The sequence below is a fragment of the Anopheles coustani genome, chromosome 2 (genome assembly GCF_943734705.1).
Source record: "Anopheles coustani chromosome 2, idAnoCousDA_361_x.2, whole genome shotgun sequence".
In the NCBI taxonomy this organism is placed as follows: Eukaryota; Metazoa; Arthropoda; class Insecta; order Diptera; family Culicidae; genus Anopheles; species Anopheles coustani.
This window is the reverse complement of record NC_071289.1, coordinates 76,346,641-76,367,055: the sequence shown is the minus strand read 5'-3', so window position 1 is coordinate 76,367,055 and position 20,415 is coordinate 76,346,641. Positions and strand designations below refer to the sequence as shown.

General features: G+C 45.4%; 1 protein-coding gene across 1 annotated transcript; it reads right to left on the bottom strand.

Moving 5' to 3' along the window:
- Positions 1–17,478: 17,478 nt before the first annotated feature.
- LOC131265044 (cuticle protein 19-like) lies at positions 17,479–20,098 on the bottom strand. The gene is made up of 3 exons (XM_058267305.1): positions 20,087–20,098; positions 17,808–17,987; positions 17,479–17,706 (listed from the first exon to the last, which is right to left on the bottom strand). The coding sequence occupies exons 1-3, from the start codon at positions 20,096–20,098 to the stop codon at positions 17,479–17,481; spliced, it is 420 nt and encodes a 139-aa protein (XP_058123288.1).
- Between the last annotated feature and the right edge of the window lie 317 nt (positions 20,099–20,415).

Here is a 20,415-nt window from a genome sequence, read left to right as displayed (position 1 = left end):
GCAGGGGGTGTTGAGTGGACAATTGGGAGTGGACGGTGGTGTATCATGCGAGGTACCGTTCCGTCAAGTGACGTCAGGACCGGTTGAAAGCGTAAGGGAGGGAAACTGTAGCAGTCGATCATTATTTTACCACTCAATCGATCATTACAAGACCGATCTCGTGGCCAACAGGGTTCTAGGGGCAGACGAAAGGGTGTGGAAGAACAAGACAAGGTATATTTGATGTGACCAACACGATGCTGTTTTGGGGCGGATGTCTTTGGCCACACTACCGGATGCGTTTTGCGGTGCTCGTTTGTAAAACGTCACGAAGCCACCCTTTATTCAAGAAGGATAGACCACGAGGGAGAAAAAAAGCGCCAACAAAGAACTTCGGAGAATGAAGCATGAAATGAGATGTAAACCTCAACCGGATGGCTTGATCCGGCTGTGATCATATGCATAGTCCAAATACCGATCTATATTCATGCCTGATGTTGATCACTTCGGGGAGTGATTCGAGTTTTGTGGGTTTCTTGAGCTTCGTAAAACGGGCCTTTGTAGACACTTGGCTTCTAGTGATTCCGGTAATGGAATACGATCTGATGGCTAGCTGAAGGTCAAGCTGTGAACCCTTTATAATAGTGCGAAAAGATATGCTTGGTCATAAGGTTACGATGGCTATTGGTTGTGTTACATTTTTAATTTATATCGGTAGTTGTAATAATAACTTATGTTTCAGTACTATTTTTAGGTAAACTTATTAGATAAACAAGTCAGTGCACTTTCCCTAAAATAAGTTCAAATGTAATACATTTAATAAAAGTGCACCAACTTCGTTAAACAATTTCGTCTTGATCCCTAAATATTGCGATTAACTTATTTGAAAGATTTAAACAAAAGACTTAAAGCGACGAACCCGACGAAGGCAGCAATTAGACAATTAAAACAGTAACAGTTTTGGTTTTGAGCTGAAAGATAATACATCAATTTATTCGTATTTGCAAGCCCCTGACATGTTGCCAAATATTAGCTCAACCCATTGGTGAACCACAATTTGAAAGTAGGAAGCTAAAATTTGGTTTACGTATTCAAACTCATTTGTTGAAAACAAACATTCCCATTAGCTTCAATCTGATACTTTTTATAACCGTTATAATCATCGGTTTCAACGTGCATTGTGTTCGTTTATGTCGCTTCCAGAACCCAGTGTCCCTCTAATGCGTTTTTAAAGCCAACTCCGTTCTTAGCGTTCTCGCTTAAAGAAACCATAAAATTTACTGTACTGACGGGTGGAACAAAAAATAAAAATACTAATGCACACCCCTGGCACCAACCACCCACGGAAGAGGTACGTCAGAGGTGTGATTGACCACCGGTACGGTTGGAAGCGGCGAAACGGGTGCGGTACAGAAGTTCAAACTTCACTTCCCGAAACAACCGCTCGGCGATCCGGTTGGCAGCCTGAGACGCCCCGAGACGCAGCCCATCAAAGCCGCGAGACAAGACAAATGAACGACAACGCGCGCGCCGGTGAACACGGAGACGCCCAAGTCCCACACCCCGAGGGCAGAAACATAAAAGATCGCGTTCGATCGTATGCGCCACGAGCTGAACGGCCCCTCACACGGCCCGGTTGAGGCTTTCGGAGCGAGCATTCGACATAAAGCATCGTTTCGAAATGGCTATGCGTGTTTCGCGAGTGCGTAAAGCTACGGTCGGCACGGAGAACGGCACGGAGGGAAGGGTGCCCGGGCCGCGGGACGCCTCGAGTTCAATGTCAATGGTAAAGTTCTCGGGCAAGGAAAAAGTCACCCTGCGGGCTCGCTCCGAACCGTTGCTTTGACTTGCCATTTTTCTTGTTACTGTATTTTTGCTACACTTGCAAAACCTGCAAGAAACCGGCGAACACCAACAAGCCGCGATCATTGATCCGTCGGTAAAAGTCGTGCCGGGTCGCGGGTCAACAATCGGCGAAGAGCTCGTAAATCCCTTTTCCCGCTCAAGTGGCGCGTCTCTGATTGATTCGCCAAGAGAGCGCACTTCAATTAAAAGGCCGACGCTAACGGTGCACTAAAGATGCACTGGGATGCCTTTGCTGTGTGCACCCTCGATCGGGTTGCAATTGCATCGGTTTGCCGGGAATGGGGTGGAACACTTCCCGTGCCTTCGATCGGGTCGAAGCGCTGATTTATAGCGATAGAATCATACCAACATCGTCGATACTCTGTTCCAAACCGCAACCAAGCTTTCGAGTGCGCAATGGTAGGAAAATTATGAGCTCAGTTCTTCCGGGGCAAGAGCACTATTTCACGGTACTGTTATCTTTTCTCTTGTCAAGACAAACTCCATTTTATGGACTGTGTCAGTTCGGTTCCATTTGCTCTATTTTATGTGTACCACTTCTATTTGGTATCAAATATGTTCATCCCAGTAGGCATTTCCCATGCGAAAGGTTTCCGTTACATCTGGATCTGTTTTCGTTCGGTTTACATTTTAGCTTCCATTGGAAGTCTCTTGTCGTAGCAACGCTATTGAAATTTGCGTAGGGAGCTTAGCAGGCCATGTTCTGTTTGTTTCTGCATTGACAGCATCGAATAATTCAATGTACAATCAACTGTGCTAAGGATTGGTAGGTACAACACACTTTTCTACCATTTCAAATGCTCATGCTGCCTCATTCCCAACCGTTTTCCCCTCTGCAGCAACCTCCTGAACACCAGGCGTGCCGGATGATCTTGAACTTTGTGCACAAGCGCCCTCACGAAGCATTCTGCCCGTGGAAGGAATAATCCCACTGCAAGGTAAGTACCGTCCGCTCCCGAAGCAGACGACAAGCTCGGAGCGCGTGATCGGGCGCCAAAAATGGAATCCCCGTGGTTGTTGGCTGCCGTAGAACAGCTGCAGTGCATGGGTCGATCCAGATACAGGTTTTGTCGTGGGCACATTCTGCAACAGCATGGCGAACGTTCGGTTCCACGCAGCCAGCGGAAACGGTGTAGATCCAATTCGGATGATTGATACATCGGCCGGGCGAGGGTGTTCGAAAGGTGGGGGTGGGTGACAATTCGGTACACCCTTGCCACCCTTAAGTAGCAAAATCCAAAACATCTTGTTTACCGAGCCTGTGTTGGAGCGGCCCACGTCAACCAGCGAACCGAGTTCTTTACTCGGCATGAGCGACGTTTCTGTCACAAAACACTTACCCCGAAAAAGTTGGTTCCGATCGTCGGCCCCAAAAACGTGGGGTGCGTCGGGAGATAGTGCGCTGGCCTCGACCCGGCCAGCAAAAACTGCGCCACTATCCCGCGATATTCGAACGACGATTGTAAGTGAGATTATTCTCCAAGCTGGATGTTCATTGACCCGGATCTGCAAAGGTGCCGAGCGTGATCTGGGGCCAAACCGATTCTAGACACGGGTTTCGGACGATAATTTACCGCCCCGCTGATCTGTTTTAATGGCGCGCCGGTTGAGATTCGTTTCGATTCGTTCGGTTTCGTTCGCGCACGAAGGGATTTATCATCCACGTGAAAAACGGACTCTTGCAAACCTGCTCCGGACAAATGTCACTGCAGTGTATTTTTGGCCTCCCCTCCTGGATCATTAAGCATAATGCCATTCCCAGTGCCTTTATCTCACGCAGTAAAGCTGCGTGACATTTCGATCTTTTCTTTTGCTACGCAGCATTGGTTTTACGGGTGAGAAATGAATAGAATCCATTTTCAAATTTCTAGCGTTTTTGTGAGGTTATTTTACCCGCAAACAAATCGTCCGATTGGTTTGACTCATTTGAATCCTTTTCTTCCCGCGGTTCGGTTTATCTACACGATGTTTACTGTCGTTGGAAGTTTGTTTCGTGTAACTAAATTCATTTTAACTTATCATGGACATTTCCGGTCAAATAAATCCCTAATTAAAGTGTTCCGTGTGTCTAGACAACAAACGAACTTTTATTTCGTTAGTTCTCGTGTTGATTTATATCTCATTTCGATTTTCTCAAACCTCAACACATCTGCTTAGTTGAAAAGGTTAAACTATTTCTGGATCGTGATGTCGTATTAAAAAGTAAAACAAGCCTAAAGAAAACTATAACTTTAGCTCGATACGCTTTGGTAGTAACCATTGTGCAATAAAGTTTATTGGAGGCCAACGATTTCTAAATAGGAAAAACTGGTTTATTCTACGACTTCTTACGATTACGGTTTCTGAAATCATTACAACCGCCTCCCCACACTTCCGTCCTATAAGGAACGCCTAATGGGGGAAGGTGAGTGGGCGCCGACTTCTTGGCTATTGTCTCCATTTAATGGATACGAATACACGCTCGGAATCGGTCAATCGAACGGGACTTAGCGTGAAGTTGTACACCATTCTGCACACTCCCGGGATCGATCGAACGAAATGCGTTCATTAGCATCCGGCCGAAGATCATTATTTTGCAATTGGTGCTTTGCAGCCGTTGGCGGTGGAAGCACCCGGTCAACTTCGGCCAGTTACACCTCGTGACTCATCGACAATAGAGTTTCTAGGAGCTCGTGGATCCCCCGTAGGGTTTTAGATTAAGATCTCCTCCAGTGCTTACCGCATAGGTCCGCATCCTTGACTTGCACGAGCCGATCGGTGATCGATAGTGGAGTCGGCTTCCCCGAAGGAACAATTTTCAATACCTCTGAGGTACTGTGGTTCGTTCTCGCCTCGTTCCATTTTTCTGCAGGCTGCCATTTGCTGTCGGTCGATTACGTAATACGTTCTAGTTTCCTCGGTTCTGGCTAGCAGCTGTTGATGCTGATTGTCTTTTACGTGGGAACAATTAAACGGTAATTGTGGTATTTGTTTGTACAAAGTCTGTAAGTGTTTCAAGTCTCCACTCGACCCGGATCCGAATGAATGATATTTTGAGTTAAATATCATTATTGAACAAATTTTAGTACTAACTTATACAGAGGATGCTAAAATTAATATTTATTACAAATCTTTATTTTTAAAATCTTAGTTTTATAACTTTAATAATGAATACTTATTCCTTCCAGCTTCTTTCCCCTTAAGCATTGATCCTTTCTCCAACATTGCTTTCTTAGTAGACAGAACGTTTAAATAAGAACCGATCCGTGGGAGAGATCGCTTGTAGCCAGCAAAGATTGTTTGATTGAAATTTTTATTAACATATCAATTCTCCTACTCATGCCATTCCACTAGACACCATGGGTTCAGTGGGAAAAAGAACGCCCCTTCATCGAGACAGTTCTGTCAAGGGAGTTTTCTCAACCAGCATGCCGGTCAATAGCTCCGGGGAACGGACAACTCATGCTGCCAGATGTGGACGGGATTGCGCGTTGGGCGCGTTTGTCGATTGATTTTCATGGTTCGATAATACCGATTTTTACGACCTGCTTAAATTATGAGAAACTGATAATTTCCAGTCCCAAATTGCCGCGAAGGCGACGGTGCAAAAGCTGGCCACCCGGCGAAACGAGCCGTAGCCAGCTGTTGGTTTTCTTTTTTCGCGCGCGTCGTTTTTCGCGAGCTTGGAACGGGGAAGTATGTCCGTCGGCCGTTGAAGGCAATCGCTTTCGTAATACGCTCCGCAAAAGACCTTGTCGAGGTCGGGCACGGGTACAACGTTGGCCGGCACGGTTGTCCGGGTTTTCCCAGCTCAACCCCACGATCGGCTCGCCAGTGGAAACGGTTAGGTTCTGGTTAAATTGCTTTCTGGCCAGCGAGTGCCAACGGTCAGTGAACGGATCGTATTTGATCGCATTATTTGAGTCGTTGGAAATCCCGAATCGAAAAGGGCATGGCATGAGTTGTCGTGCTACTTTGATGTTTGATTAACGGCACGCTTTCGTAGTGGAAAAACAAACCCAATAGTGTACGTTCTAATTTTCATGGGTTGGTTCCAATTTCACAAAAGGGGCGTAATAGTTATTTGTGTATACATATGTTCAAAACTACAAATAGAAATAGAATAATTGTTTTATTGTTTTGCGTAAACTTCAGTTAAATTTTTCTGTTTCTACTTCAAAATATATATTAAGCTTAGTGCTCCTATAGTGGTGCTAGTACCAACAGTGGATGTAGTGGAATAAAATTCTAGCTCTACGACGAAATAAATACAATGGAGATATTTGTTCTTCTATGAAATGTTCTTTGATCTTCTGTGATGTGTTTAAACGATAAACCTTCTCATTCCGTAATAAATTAGGGCTCCAAAATTAATATTTTCCAAACAGGTTGTACTAATATGCTTGATTTCTTTAGAATTCATCAGGTATGCCATGATTTCCTTCAGGGCTAAAAATCACTGAAAAATGAATTGGTTTATGAGATTTCTATGAGGCCAATGCATTGGTCTATGACCAAGACAATGCATTGGCTTATGAGTATTTGGCCATTCTGTTTTAAATATGCTTCAAAAATAAGTCACAGTCAAAATATATTCAGTCATTTCCAAGTACTACCACCACTATAGGAACACGATATCACCATTATAGGAGCAACCAAATCGGAAGAAATATACGCTTTTTTCGTGTATAATAGATGTTTTCCAGAAGAAAAGTCGTGTTTCGATCATAATTAATTCAAATATGAAAAATATTCTGTTCTTAACACTTATAACTTACCGCATATTGTTAGTTACATTACTAATTGCACAACTATTGGTACCGTTACCCTAGTAGCTTGATAAAAAGAAAAAGTATTTATATTTTCTCGTATGCTTAAAAAAATTATGTATTACCGAAGGACTTTGCAATCGACCAGCAATGAAAGAACTTTTAATAGAACGGTGAAATACAAAATCTTAACGTTTGAAACAGTTAGACAACCTGCTGTGGATAGCTTTCATCGATCTGCCACATGCAGCCACATGAAACGGTATACGACTACGAGCAAAATCCTTTCCACTGATGACAAATGATCTGAGCAGCATTAGATCAGCCCAGTAACGATTTTCTGCCCTGGCAGAACTGTTCTGAACAGTAATAGCTTCGAATGCCGCGAGACGTAAACTCCAACTTCAAAGGCCAGGAGCAAAGATATGGAGACACACCGATGGGAAGCGGTCATCGGAAGCGGGGTATAATGAGTTGAATGTTTCAATTACTCAGCCGGTTCGCTCACACACCGCCCGGGAATCCGTCCCGACTCGGGACAGAATGCTCCGAAGATCATTTACTTATGGATGTCTGCCAATCTGCACTTTGATCTTGAGCATTATCTAGCATACGCCCTGGTCAGCTCTAGGTCCAGCCCGTTCTTGTCGTTCTATCTTCAGCGAAGCAACGAGTGTACACTTGCCATATAACAGCATCGTCGATCGTTGAGAGCGACGTAAATTAAATGCACCCCATGCACTGTGGAACACTGATTGGCGACGGAGGGCTCCTGAGAATACCGCGTTCCATTCAGACAGCTTTATTAGCAGTCATTAGGGAAATGGGCTTATGACAACTTAGCCGATGCACGCGGGCTTTTCGTACGATCACACGGTCCGTTCCATAGGGCTTCGAGGTCGTTCGGAGCGAGAAATCGTTACAAATGGATCAATTTTTGTACGCTACATCAGCTGAGTAAACGATTGATCGATCCCGTTTCTACCGTCACGGTCTTAGGGCAAACGACGTGTTAGACAAATTGGGACAATTATCGCAGCAGTGAATTCAATTCCTGATCCACCGTTCCCTTTGCCGACCGATTGACACAATCTCGGCCGTTTGGAATCGAAAAAAAACCACCCAAAGTAGACGCCTTGCCGCTTTTATTGCACAATTTTCTCACCTCTCCCCTCCACGTCCCTCGATCGGCTCGACCACCTGCTGGCCACCGCCCGCGCTGCCCGCCCGCGAAGTAATGTCAAGGACTGCGCCGGTCAGCGTAGAATTTATTGATCGTTATAAAATAACTGCCTCCAAGTGATCCAATACAATTCCGCCCGATCGCTCGAAAGCTGCTAATGATTGTGAACCCCGATGAAGCCGACGCACCGCACCGCTGGTGCAATATCTGTCCGGCGAAATCGGTCGTTTTTCCGCCGACACCCGCTGGAAATCGATCGTCGATGGACAATGTTTAATTTAAGCGTTCCGTACCATTCGTGGCTCCGTTCGGGTGTGCTATCATCATTAAGCTTTAATTATCGCTGAAATGTGACCCATTGTCGTATTTCTCCCGATTTTATGTCCCGAAAAACAGCTTTTCTAGCTCACGTTTAGACTGATTTGATGGTATATTATATGGAAATGTTATTGTATTGACAGCTTTGGTTATTACCATATTTTTAATTGTTCATAAAGTCATGAGAACTCGTTCAACATTATTGCGGATGTTAATTTATCATGCGTGGACGAGGTTGTACTATTTAAATAAACCCGAATGGAATCACTGCTTCGCGTGACCTAGGGCCCATAATCCCTCGTCCGGAAGCGGTTCGCTTTCGATCGGTTCAACGAATTCCCTCGAGGATAAACGCTTGGAACCGAACCGATCCGCCTCCAAAATTCCAACAATTCGTCAACGGTTGACGATCATGTTCTAAGCTTTCATTCGTTGGCGCCTTAAGCTGGCGTTGTTCGCTCCTTAATCTGGGCCACCAGGTGTTGTGCATGTGAAGTTCCTGTTGCAACCGTTTTGATTGATCTATTTCTGCTACCAGCTGGACATGTGTTTTCGTCGACCTCTTTCGAACCGGCCCGGAGGATTGATGGAGATGGCCTTGTAAGGCCGTGTAGAGAAGAAGGTGGATGGATGATGGATAATGTGGGATGGGATCGACAAGGAGTTACATCAACTTTATTGTTGCAATTGCAAATGGAACTAGTGGATTTATTTTCTGTCTCTTTTTGGACTGTTTTTAAAATATTAATCTTTAATGTGCTGCTTTTCCTTAATTTTGAAAGTCTTCTGTTTAACGTAGAAGAATAAATAAAAACTGAATATTTTATCCATCTAATTGTTTTCCATTCTAAAATCGTTCTCGTTAAACTAATTTATTAGGTATGTTAAAACAACAATTCGCAGATCGAACCGTTTACGGACGTGTCCGAGGTGGAATACGAAAAAGTACGATTTCGAGGGGTTCGTGCCGCACGCTGGCGTTGATGTCTTTCAACCCCGAGACCTTGGATGGCCTTGACGGTCAATTGCTCCTTGCCGCTCCTCCGTCGGCCGTTAGCAACGGTTGACCGCGTAAAGCCGTCTGACCGTTTGGGCCAAGCTCGAGATTTCGAGTTTTTTCTCCCCTTCCACTCCTCCACCTCGTGCCAGCCAGATGGCTTTCCGTTCGATGTTGATACGGTTCATGTAAAACCAAATGGTTTCCCGAACCCGTGGTCAACATTCATTACGCTTGTTTGAAACTCGTTTCAGCGAGACTATTTTCGAACCAAGAAGTGCCGGCTCCCGTTCCCTTCCTCTCCCTTCCCCCTCCCCCTTGCAGTCCTCCTTTTTTGGGGGAGACTCTGGTGAAGTGGAACTGTTTTTGTGTGTCACCGATAGTTTTTCCCGTCATGATAGTATGGGCAAGATATGATCGTGATCACCGGTAGATGCTGGTTGTGTTACTTTTTCTGTGTTTTTTTTTGTCCTCTAGCTCTTTCTATTTTTTCGTATAATTAATCTCATAGAATTTGTTGGCAGGTCGCAACCGAAACTAAACGTATGATATAAAAAAGAAGAAAAAAATCCTACAGAACTACAAACCGGCAGCAATCAAAAACGACAATCGAAAAAGGGCTCACCGAACCGCTGGGCCCCATTTCGGTTACGTTGCATAAGATCATAAGGTGACCCCAGCCGCACTAAAAAAAAAGTGTAGGGCCCCCGTTTGCCGTCCGAGGTCCTGTCTTTCTTTATTTTATTTCACCACCGAGATTGTCAAATTGAAGGCACGAGAGTGGAATGGAGTTGTTTTTATTTTATTTTTAGCTTTCCTGCTATCCTCCACCGAGTGTGTGTGTTATTGTGCGGCCAGCAATGGTACACCGGTGGCACGTTCGACAGGTCTGCAACCTAATCGGTGTGGCGGTATCAAATAAACGGAACGGTAACCGAATCGCAACGCATCCAACCACCGCGTCGAATGCAATTATGAAGGGCCGAGCGGAGGCCGCCTCAACAATCGCTTGGCGTGTTGGGTGATTTTTATGCTCGTTTCATCACCACACCTTCGCACCGGAGGCTACCGAAGGGTCCTTGTCGGGGCGGTAAGTGTCAAACCGGCGCCCGGCGCAATGTAATGCACAAACACAGGCACGCACACGACACGCAACTTCGGGCCGACAAAATATTGGGCAATTCGATTTGAGGATGCATTGAATTCGTATCGATTCGATTCCGAAGGGTCTAGGAGCTTTGTTTTCGACAAGGTCGCTCTGAAGGAAATCAATTCTTATTACATTGAAGTACAACTGGGAGTGTTATTAAGATCAAATGTAAGGGATAAGAAAGACAATGGTAGAAAATGATACACTTAATAGGAGTTATATGCTTTTGAATCTTGAGCCCTTCAAAGTATGAAGTTTTTGATAAGAAAACAGGGTTAAAATATTTCCTTCAAAAGCAATACACAGGAACAATTGAACACGTGTTTGGATGAAGGTTTCCACTATGAGGAATAAGAATCGTAAATTAATTGCTACCGATTGCCTTTGCTAAATCAATGTCAAACAAGTTGTTAGTTAAAATATAGACAAATCGACTCTTTTCTTTAACTACCACACACACTGACGGGCCGGGGTCACAATTGACTACAATTTCTGAGTACTCTCCCCGCCATTTACCCCACGTCTGGCGCGAAGGACGTTACCTCGAATTTTTAACCCTTCCCGTACCTACCGGCATCAAGCATCTCGTCCAATCGTGATCTAATCACTGTACGTATGGTATCAATTTGCATACCTCGTGGTTTGATTCAGCTATGATTGTGACTCGTTTATAATAAAAAAAATACAGTCAAACGTGTTACAGAATTAGAAGCAGACATTTTCTCATGGTCCTCAACGCTGCAGAGTTGGGCACGAGAAACGGTATAATTACATTAACCACACCATCGGCACCGCAAGCCGTTGACGACGTTGGTTTCTGGCCTGGGACACGTCACCGAAGTTGCAGCAGGCTAAAGTGAAGCCTCGGACCAGAAGCGGAAAAAGGAACACGGGGGTCGAACCGGCACCCAGAACTAGTGTCTTAAGTCACACCAGGTAGTGATACAGTTCACTGCCGGACCGGCGGAGACTGCAATTATCCGACTGCGGGACGGCACACACATTTGTTGCTTGCATCGATCGCCAACCGGTTGTGGCGTCAAGTTCTAGGTGAATCACGCAGCGAATCACCAGCTTTGTCCCAGGAAAGGAAATCGTGATTTGGAGTACGTTTGCACGAAACTCCCACCGTCGTTGGAGGTGTGTGCTCATTGTGACCTTCTCCCACCGCGCACTCGGTATCGAATAGACGTGCCGCTTTAATTTTCTACCAGCGAACTAGGTTACAACTGATCGAAGTCAGCTGGATCCGGTTTCCCTTTCATTGAATGAAATCCCCGGCGAGGGACTATCGAACGCTGGTCAGCACGTTCCCACTTGGGGTTCGTGGGTGGCATGAGAACCTGCCTGCTCGCTTGATATATGATTGACTTCCCTTGGTGACAACCGACTATGTAAGCGCACTCTTATGTCATAAGCTAACTGGCCTTAGCGGAGCGTTCTTGCAGATCATCAACAAATCATCAAAACCTTAACTTTTGCCGATAAAGAGGCTCGTTTGGAACGCATATAAATTACCTTTAATTAATTTGTCTTCAAATGTTGTACCTCATCAAGCAACTTCCTGGCGATGGTCGGTCGTAAAGGATAAAAAAACCAAATAACATCCATCCAAACCGTACGCAAGAACAACTTATCTTCCACATTGAAATATAAACAAAAACTGGAAGCTTACAGTTGGGTTTACGATCAATTTAGAACGAAACGACTCGTCCAGTGCATCACCGTTGGCCCCACCGGGGGTTAGTCAAATATTTCGGCAATTAGCTGCCACCTTTTGAATACCGCGGATCAGTAGCGCTCGTTGGCGTGTGGCATAAAAATTAATTAAATCTTCATTCTTCCCCCCCAAGCAAACCACCGTCGGGTTCACAGGCCCCCCCTCGCAATCATTTTCCTTCTCTTTTTTCCCCCGTTCCAAACCTTTCACAACAGTGATTCGCAACGCTCGTTGAAGCATTCGGTTCGCTTGTCGAGCGTTACACGATTTTGGCGGCAAAACTAACCTTTCCAAACCAGCCAACCCATCCAACGTTAAGCCTAAAGCCATTAGGTGGGCCTGCCTTTGTTTGTTGGGGGATTTTAATTTTGCAGCTACATTGTGACTTCCGTCTTGCAAACACACACACACAAAATAGCACGCGTCTAGACATTCTTCATTTTCAGCGGGTTCGTCGCTTGTTTCGAGGGGTTTAAATCTTTCGTCTTGAAGAGAAGTATCAATCAAAAACAAACGATGCTTACGCTTTTGTAGCGATAACTCATTGTTCTAAGCCACCCCCCCTCGGGAAAGGATTTCATGCCAGGTGTGCAGGAAATATCATTCCCGACACAATTTAAATCAAGCGAATAATCTACCCGACGAAAAAGGTATGAAACGGATGAATTCATAATTTGGCATAAAATCATCATTTTCCAAATTGAAATTCGCTGTTGCCGGGCCACCAGGTTCGTGGCGGGCAGTTGCTTTGCAGCTCGGTTTAAATCGAGTCTTACCACAATATCCGCTAATGGATTGAATTGGTTTGCTTAACCGAAGAACGGGCAGGGGAAAAAAACCCGCCCATTCTTCATCAAGCCCCGCGATTGTATCGTTCTTGAGATTTCTTTTTGTTCGGCTGCTTTTCTGGCGGAAGTGACGCGGCGGCACAAACGGTGGTCGGCGACATCGGTGTGGCTAAGCCGCAAACCCCGGCGCGACCCTAGGAGTTGTTGGACCGTCCCGGTAGAAGTAAGTTACCACATCGACCGAGCGGCGACCTTGACGGTAAGGTGTGTCTTCGTCAATTGAATGGCGCCTACTGGCGGAGTTAAAGTTGCGCCCTTAGGAGACACACTCACCGTATTATTACGGGAGCGGATTTTTCTTCCATCCACCGTCGCTTTTGTTCCCCTGCCGCCCTTACTTCCACGGTGTCCCACTGTGGAAATGTCGGGATATATGGAGGGAATAGAATCGTCAAGACACGAACTTTTCGTTCACGACCGTTATTATGCTTTAGTGCAGGTCAAGTGGGAAGTGTTTGCGAACAAAGGCGTTAGGAAAACGAACTTAGAAAAAGGAAGTTCATGATCATGAACCCAACTCTTAAAGGCCGCATCGAGTACTTCCATCTGTTGCTTTTAATTTATATTAATTGTGGATTTATTGTTGATCATGATGGTCTTGGAAAATTCGGCCCGTTGGTAGATTTATACAAGTTTTTCTTGTTATGCCCTTGAAAGCCTTACGAGCTCGTTTATTTCTTTTTTAATTTTTCTAGTGTGTTGACATAAAAGTCAATCAAACATTTTACTACCCAATGTAGATTAGAGCGTCGCAGTGGTTCACCTTCACGCAATCGTCGTCACGTTGAATGATTTCGGTCGCTCTACCCTTTTATGATCGATCCTGAAAGTGCGCGCTAAGCTTTCACACCTTGTCTTGAAGCAATACAAATGATTATCTGTATGCAACGCCTCCGCACGTCAAGCCGAAAACGGTGGACATTTCTTTATCTCTTCTCGATCGCGGGTGCGAGTGCGAGTTCCTCGGGTCCGGGCCATTCGAACGCTACTTGACCGCAGGTTCAGTGTCTCTGCACGCGACCCAGTAAGAGTCGGTCGGACGCCGGCTTTGCTCTGCTCTCATTTCCTTGATCTGCTTTTCGATCGCACCGCAAACGATTCGCGATTCACGATTCCAACGCATTCCTCACCGGTGACGATCGCATACCGCCGAAGGTTGGCCACTAACGAACATGGCCACGTGCCTTTGAAGGTCCCGTTCAGGCTAGTTGGTCGTTTGTCGCGTCGAGGAAAGCATTCCTTCGGTGCTGCTGCGGCCGCCTGCACCGAACGAAGGGCATCAGGTGGCAGTCCATCAACATCGCCATCGGCCCGCGCAAACATATAAAGTTATTAATTAAGCGAATATACACACGTCACCCTTGCGGGCTCGTGTCGTCAACGGTAACATTAAATTAGTAAAACTAAAATCAAATCCTCCTTGGTACTTGGCCGCGAAGTTGTGATGTGTAATGGTATCAAGGCGCTTTGTATGCGTTTTCAGCGCCATTTAATTGAGCCTGATCGGACGTGTCGATGTTGGAAATCTGGAGGGTATGATTAATGGCAGATGAAAAATCAAGCTATCGAAACACTTCCATCGGGACAATCGATGAGAGATTGGATATGAGCCTAATTGATGGATGATGTTATTTTTAAAGGAGAGTATTGATTATAGCATAAAATGCACCATAGAAACAAATCATATACGATAATTGTTTTGGGAAGTTTCCAAACAATAAACATTTTCAGGAAATTTCCTCCCGAATAAAATCGCTCGAAACTAACAAAAAAATTGTAAATTTAAAGAACACTCACGGAAATCGTTATTATTAGACATTCCATGTTAAGACATGGTTCCATGTTCCTCTTGCATCCTCCTTCCGCTACTCTGGAGAAAAACATGCATCGCCGATACGCCACGCGACCGCTGCTACGGATCATTAGGGGCGAGCCACTTTTCGCTAGTGGCGATCCTCCGACCTTAGTGGAACCGGTAGCCGGGCAGCGATGGAATGGAATGCGTTACGAGCGGCTTGAACGGTGACAAAAACATAAAACCTTAAAATGGCGTTAACATAGTTTTCAAGTACGCGCCTTAAACCCTTGACTGCACTGCTCCGAGCAGCATTTTCCTTGCACCATGTGCACACGCGGCCGCCGTTAACAACGTGTTCCACCCTACCGCCAACGAGTGCGACCTCGGTGTACAGCTGACTTCGGTTAGCTGCCGGTTTGGCTTTTTTTCGATTCGTGTCATTTGCGCATATGTGCACATGAGTGTACGAGTAGTTGACGCGTCCACCGCTCAGCGGAATGGCGGAATTGTATGCTAATAGGGCATTGCCACGGTTTTCGAATGAACAAATTACCGCTGCTCCGGTTGTCCGCCGAAAAGCACTTTCCTCTCGCGGGCAACAGCGTCGGTCAATGAAACGATCACGAAAATGCGAAGGTCCTTTAAGGTGGCTTAAATGCTACCACAATGGTGGACTACTGCTGCGGCGTAGGATGAAAAGTGCGGCCTATGTTTTCCGTAACCCGGTGACGACAACGGACAAATAGTAATCCGATAGAGTGAAAAACTACTAATCGGATCACACATAGTGCAAGAGTCTTTTGTTTAAGTCGTTAGATTTACGCTAAGCAGCAAACGGGTTACCCGTAAAAAGGGGTAGGATGATTGAAACGGTGGAAGCGGAGGAAGCACACATCGTATCCAAGCCGTTTCTGGTAATAAAAATGCCCTCACTGGGCGGATGGTCGGGCGTACAGGCGCAGCATTAACCAGACGGCCTTCGCCGACCTTGCACGCGGTAGAAAATGAAACAAGGTAGTAATTATGCAACATTGCAGTACCTCAGCAAGTAAGAGTTTTTTCAGAACTGTAAACAAAGTGGTTTTTCCTAACAATGCTTTAACCTTTAGTCCTTTGGTTTTTTCCGTCGTTGAAATTCTTCTGCTGAATAGAATCCGTTCAATTTATTATCAGATCAACTTATTTGATAATAAATTCTGTTTTCCAGAAATGAGCAATATTACACTATTTAAACAATTTTTTAAAGAAACAATCAACTCGTACAATAACATTAGTCAATAACTGCATGCGTAACGTGCGTTACGTCTTGCATGCTTGTAGTGTTGCATACATTTAGGCGTAAAGCGTTGGTTTCATCTTAAACAGGCTATACAGCAGAATATATTTTGAGTTGTATTTCGTTTGGTTTGTTTAATCTTATAAATAAAATATGTAAAAAATATTAAAACTTAGTTTAAAAAAAAAATCACTCCACGACAGACACTTTCGAACAGAAATGACATGAACGAAATGACAATTTAAACCTTGTTTCAATTTTGGATTTAACTAAAACTGCCTTGCCATTTTTCTGGAAAATGTTCACATGAAGGTGAATTGAATATCCATTCAACATAACGCAGCTCTCCTCGACATTCGATATCGATCATGGTTTGGTAGGCTTGTTAGACTTTAAGTAAAACATGCTACGCGTTTTTCCTATCATAATAAGGCTTCCGCCTAAATAAACCACGATCATAATAGTTGACTCGAATCCCTAACATGGCATCCTGCGGTTTACACACGGTTGACCACCAGTCTACAAAATACTGCAAACAGATCAAAGAAACTTTTCTTGGAGAAGACCAGGCAAGTAGAAGAACCAGGGCAAAGGTGTCATGCAACGTAAGCTTCACCGAGAAAAATATCGCTACAATTTTCCCAACCTCCCCTTTCCCAGTAAACACGTTTCAACTACATTTTAACTTCCTCTTTATTCGCTTTGATAACGGATAACAAGACAAACATTATAATTACATAAATACAAGTCAACAAGTCTCGCGAGATGGAAACGTAACGGGTTGTGGTGTAATAGAAGCTGAAAGAAACTAACAGGAACGGCGCCAAAAGGTGGACCACCAACTATGCCGACCGTCGCGTGCCGGGAGTGTTTGTGTCCGTAACCGGCAAGCGTAAACGTTTCCTCCGCAGCATCACGTACGTGTTTTCCATTCGGGCGGGACCTCCCCCGAAACGGCGGCGCGTAAGTGAGCGTTTGCGTAATCCAGGAAATGTGGACTCGACTCCGACAGTGTTCAGGAAGAGAACCTGCCACGGTACGCAAACCGGTTCGGTAAGGGAAGCAGGTGGGATGTTGTTCCGTTACGCGGCGCGTTCCTAGAGCGCTCCCGGAGGGGAAAGTCATTGGCGCAGCTTCCAGCATCCATCGATTAGATTTAAATTTGCTCGTTCAATTTCGTTCCTTCCTAGTCCTGGTCCAGGTGAGGGTCGTGCCTCCCAGGAAGCGGGCCCGAGTGGCCAGCACCAACATGGGGAGGAGCACCGGCACACTCTCGATTCTTCGATGCAGAATTTGTTAATATCACAGCTTGCTCGATGGAGATAGAGAGCCGTCGCAAATGGAACGCTTTTCCCAGAGTTCTCTGTCGGGGTTAGTTCTTCTAATGTTGAGGCATGTAGATGGGTTTTCCCAAGATGGGAAAGAAGATGGCAGCAGGGTAGCAGAGAGGAAACGTTTCAGAAGATTACTTGGCTACGTAGTTGTCCTAGGCACTAAGAACTTGGCTCGCTATCGGGCAGTTCGGCGGCCCACTCCACCTCCTTCCGGAAGGGGGCCGCTGTTTGGAATGTGTTGTGCTGGGTGGCTCTCCGCGCTTAGTAGTGTCCGCCCTGGTGGTGGCTGACCGGGGCCGTCTTGTGCACAACCGCGTTGAAACCGGAGTGCTTGTCGGCGGTGTAGTCGACGGTGCGCACGGAACCGTCCGGCTCGACCAGAGAGTACTGACCCTTGACGACATCACCGTCGCGCGTCTCGTGCTGCGACTTCACGTCACCGGTGTGGAAGTCGTTGACTCCGTACTTGAACGCGTACTTCGGCGGGGCCTGTAGATAGGGGGAGGAGGGTGTGATTAGGGCGTGATAACGAACCACAAGGAGTGAAAGCGGGGTGACACAGCTTCGAAGAAGCCTGTGCAATTACTTACGTAGTAGTCAACGTGCTCATCCTCATGGTAGTCGTGGTGTCCGTGGCTGTCGCCGAGGGAAATGCGGGCAACCTGGCCGTACTGGTGGCCACCTTCCAGCTGGTGCTCGCCACCGTAGTACTCCTCGTAGCCACCGGGGAAGGCCGCGGCGAAGGCGACGATCGATGCAAATAGCACAAACTGAAAACGAAAGCGGAAAACAAAACACGGGCTGATTAGAGACGATAGGAAGTAAAGGGAAATGGCGTTATCTCATCGGTGGTTACGCAACCATCACGGTGCGTACTCTTCAGTTCTCCACGAATGCATGATCGTGTGTAATCTTGCCTTCTTTGGCTTGGTGCATTACTACACGCAAAATTCCGAAGGAGACAGGCTAAACGGCTAAACGTCTCTACTCCTGCCTATCAAAGATCGTCAACCACTCTTCCGGAGCGTAGCTCTTCGAACTCGATCTGACCGGCTCTCTACCGCATCCAACCACTGCGGGTCATCAACACGCACGCGTGCGTTTCCCCACCCCAGCGAAGGAAAACCCAACCAGTTCAGGTGTGGGAAAACCGACCACCCCCTTTGATTGGCCTCACACCTTTTCACCACACCACACCGGGAGAAAGGTGGCAGAACTTGTACCGCGTCGGGGCGCATTGCACCGCGTGATTATGCACGGCAGCTCGGATGCAGCGCCGGGCTGTGCAAACGGAGAAAAACAAGCAATAGCAACCCCATCGCGCCGATGGGAAACCGGTAATTACGAAACTCGCGCTGCCAGCGGCCGGAACTGGACCGTTGTCGCCTTGTTAGTTGGGGAGTGGCTTGTGGTCGGCCACTCGAGAGGAGAGGGGGGAGGGGAGCGCGATTAAGCGGAAAGTATCATCCTGTCGCGACCGACGTATGGGTGACATCGTTACGATCGAAGCCTGTTTTGGAGCCGGATTCACACTAATGAGGCGGCAAAGAAAGTAACAACTATTGGAAAATTGACATTAATTGAAGGGGGCACCCTCGGCAATTATGTGATCATTGCATAGAAAGATGAAAGTAGCAGAAAAATAAAAAATTTCTCTTTCTAGAAACATCCCCAATTGGTTTATTCGCATTAGGTGGCACTCCTGATTTTATTTATGTTTATTGCTACCGTAGGTGAGCTATATTCAATTTTTTTAACTGACGCTGCTCCTTAGACCCATTCTTATTACCCAAAGTGTAATTTATTTTTAAAAAGGACACTCCAAAGGGTCTTTTTGTGAGAGTTGTGTAAAGAATCAGTATTAATAAATCATCAAAAGGGGAAAATTAACCTAGATGCAACCTTCAGTCGATCATTTTATATCGGATTTTAAACAATTATTTTCAGGAAACATTCTAACGAAGCATACCCTACAGCCATTAAAATGGCAAACGTGACAGAGCATTTCATCTTAAAGCACGATTTCTTTGAAAAACTAAAAAAAGGAAAGGATTTATGCTAGCATGAACAACAATTTAAAACAATCAAACTGGTTCAAGTGGTAAAAAAATGGTGGTAAAAGAAATGTAAAAGATTTATGCAAAAATTGAACAACAATATAAAACAATCAAACTGGTTCAAGTGGTAAAAAAATGTGGTAAAAAGAAATGTAGATAAATCCTTTACATTGTCCATGCAAAAATGAACAACAATATAAAACAATCAAACTGGTTCAAGTGGTAAAAAAAAATGTGGTAAAACGAAATGAAGATAAATCCTTTACATTGTCCATGCCAAATTGAACAACAATATAAAACAATCAAACTGGTACAAGTGGCTTCCAATTTCTTGCAAACTTAATGGACAAAAGCTGGCGACGGTGGTTACGAAAATAATGTTCTTTTTCATAAGAAACATTTGTAAGTTTTAACAGCACACTGAAGAAATCACCTTTCGTTTGATTCTTCTTACAAGAACATAAGGTGGAAAAAAATACTTTAACAAATTAAAAGAAAAATTGAACGAAACGAAAAACCCGCTTTGATGCTTTTATAAAACCAATGGTTCACATGCACCGTTCGCTCTTAGTAACTCGTATATTACTAATATTGCTCCATTAGTTTTCAGTAATGTGAATGTAAAGTCGAAATATTACAAATCGCTACACTGTTTTTTCTATGCGATGGACAGTTTTGTCTGTTGAACGTCCCATATATGTTTTTATACAAACAGTCACTAAGCCACACTAGTTACAAGATGATCGGGTCAATACAGAATCCTTTCACACAGCTACCGAAACGCTCCTATAAACACTAGCTTATTCCATTACCTTGAAGGCCATTGTTGTTGAGTAATGCGAGCAAACTTCACTGCACCGAGTTAATCCTCTAAACTTCCGACTTTGTTCGGGCACCGTTTGGTGTGTTTTGGTGGACGGTTTGTATAGCGTTTGTCTTCACTGACTGTGCACTGCGCGGCGGACGACGGCTGACTGATGTTCGAACCATAAAATTTCACCTTCTTTATATAGGACGAAGCGGTCCCGCGGCCGGCACGCGAAAGAAAGCGAAAACCGACGAGTTTTCCACCGCCTTCTCGCCGCGACGCAACGGTACGAGCCGGCCGAGCCGGCCGTTCACAGACCGCGTCACGTCACGA

Excerpts from the sequence above, each read along its gene's own strand:
- LOC131265044 (XM_058267305.1), bottom strand. Across the intron at positions 17,707-17,807 it reads ATGAGCACGTTGACTACTAC|GCCCCGCCGAAGTACGCGTT; the intron begins GTAAGTAATTGC and ends CCCTATCTACAG.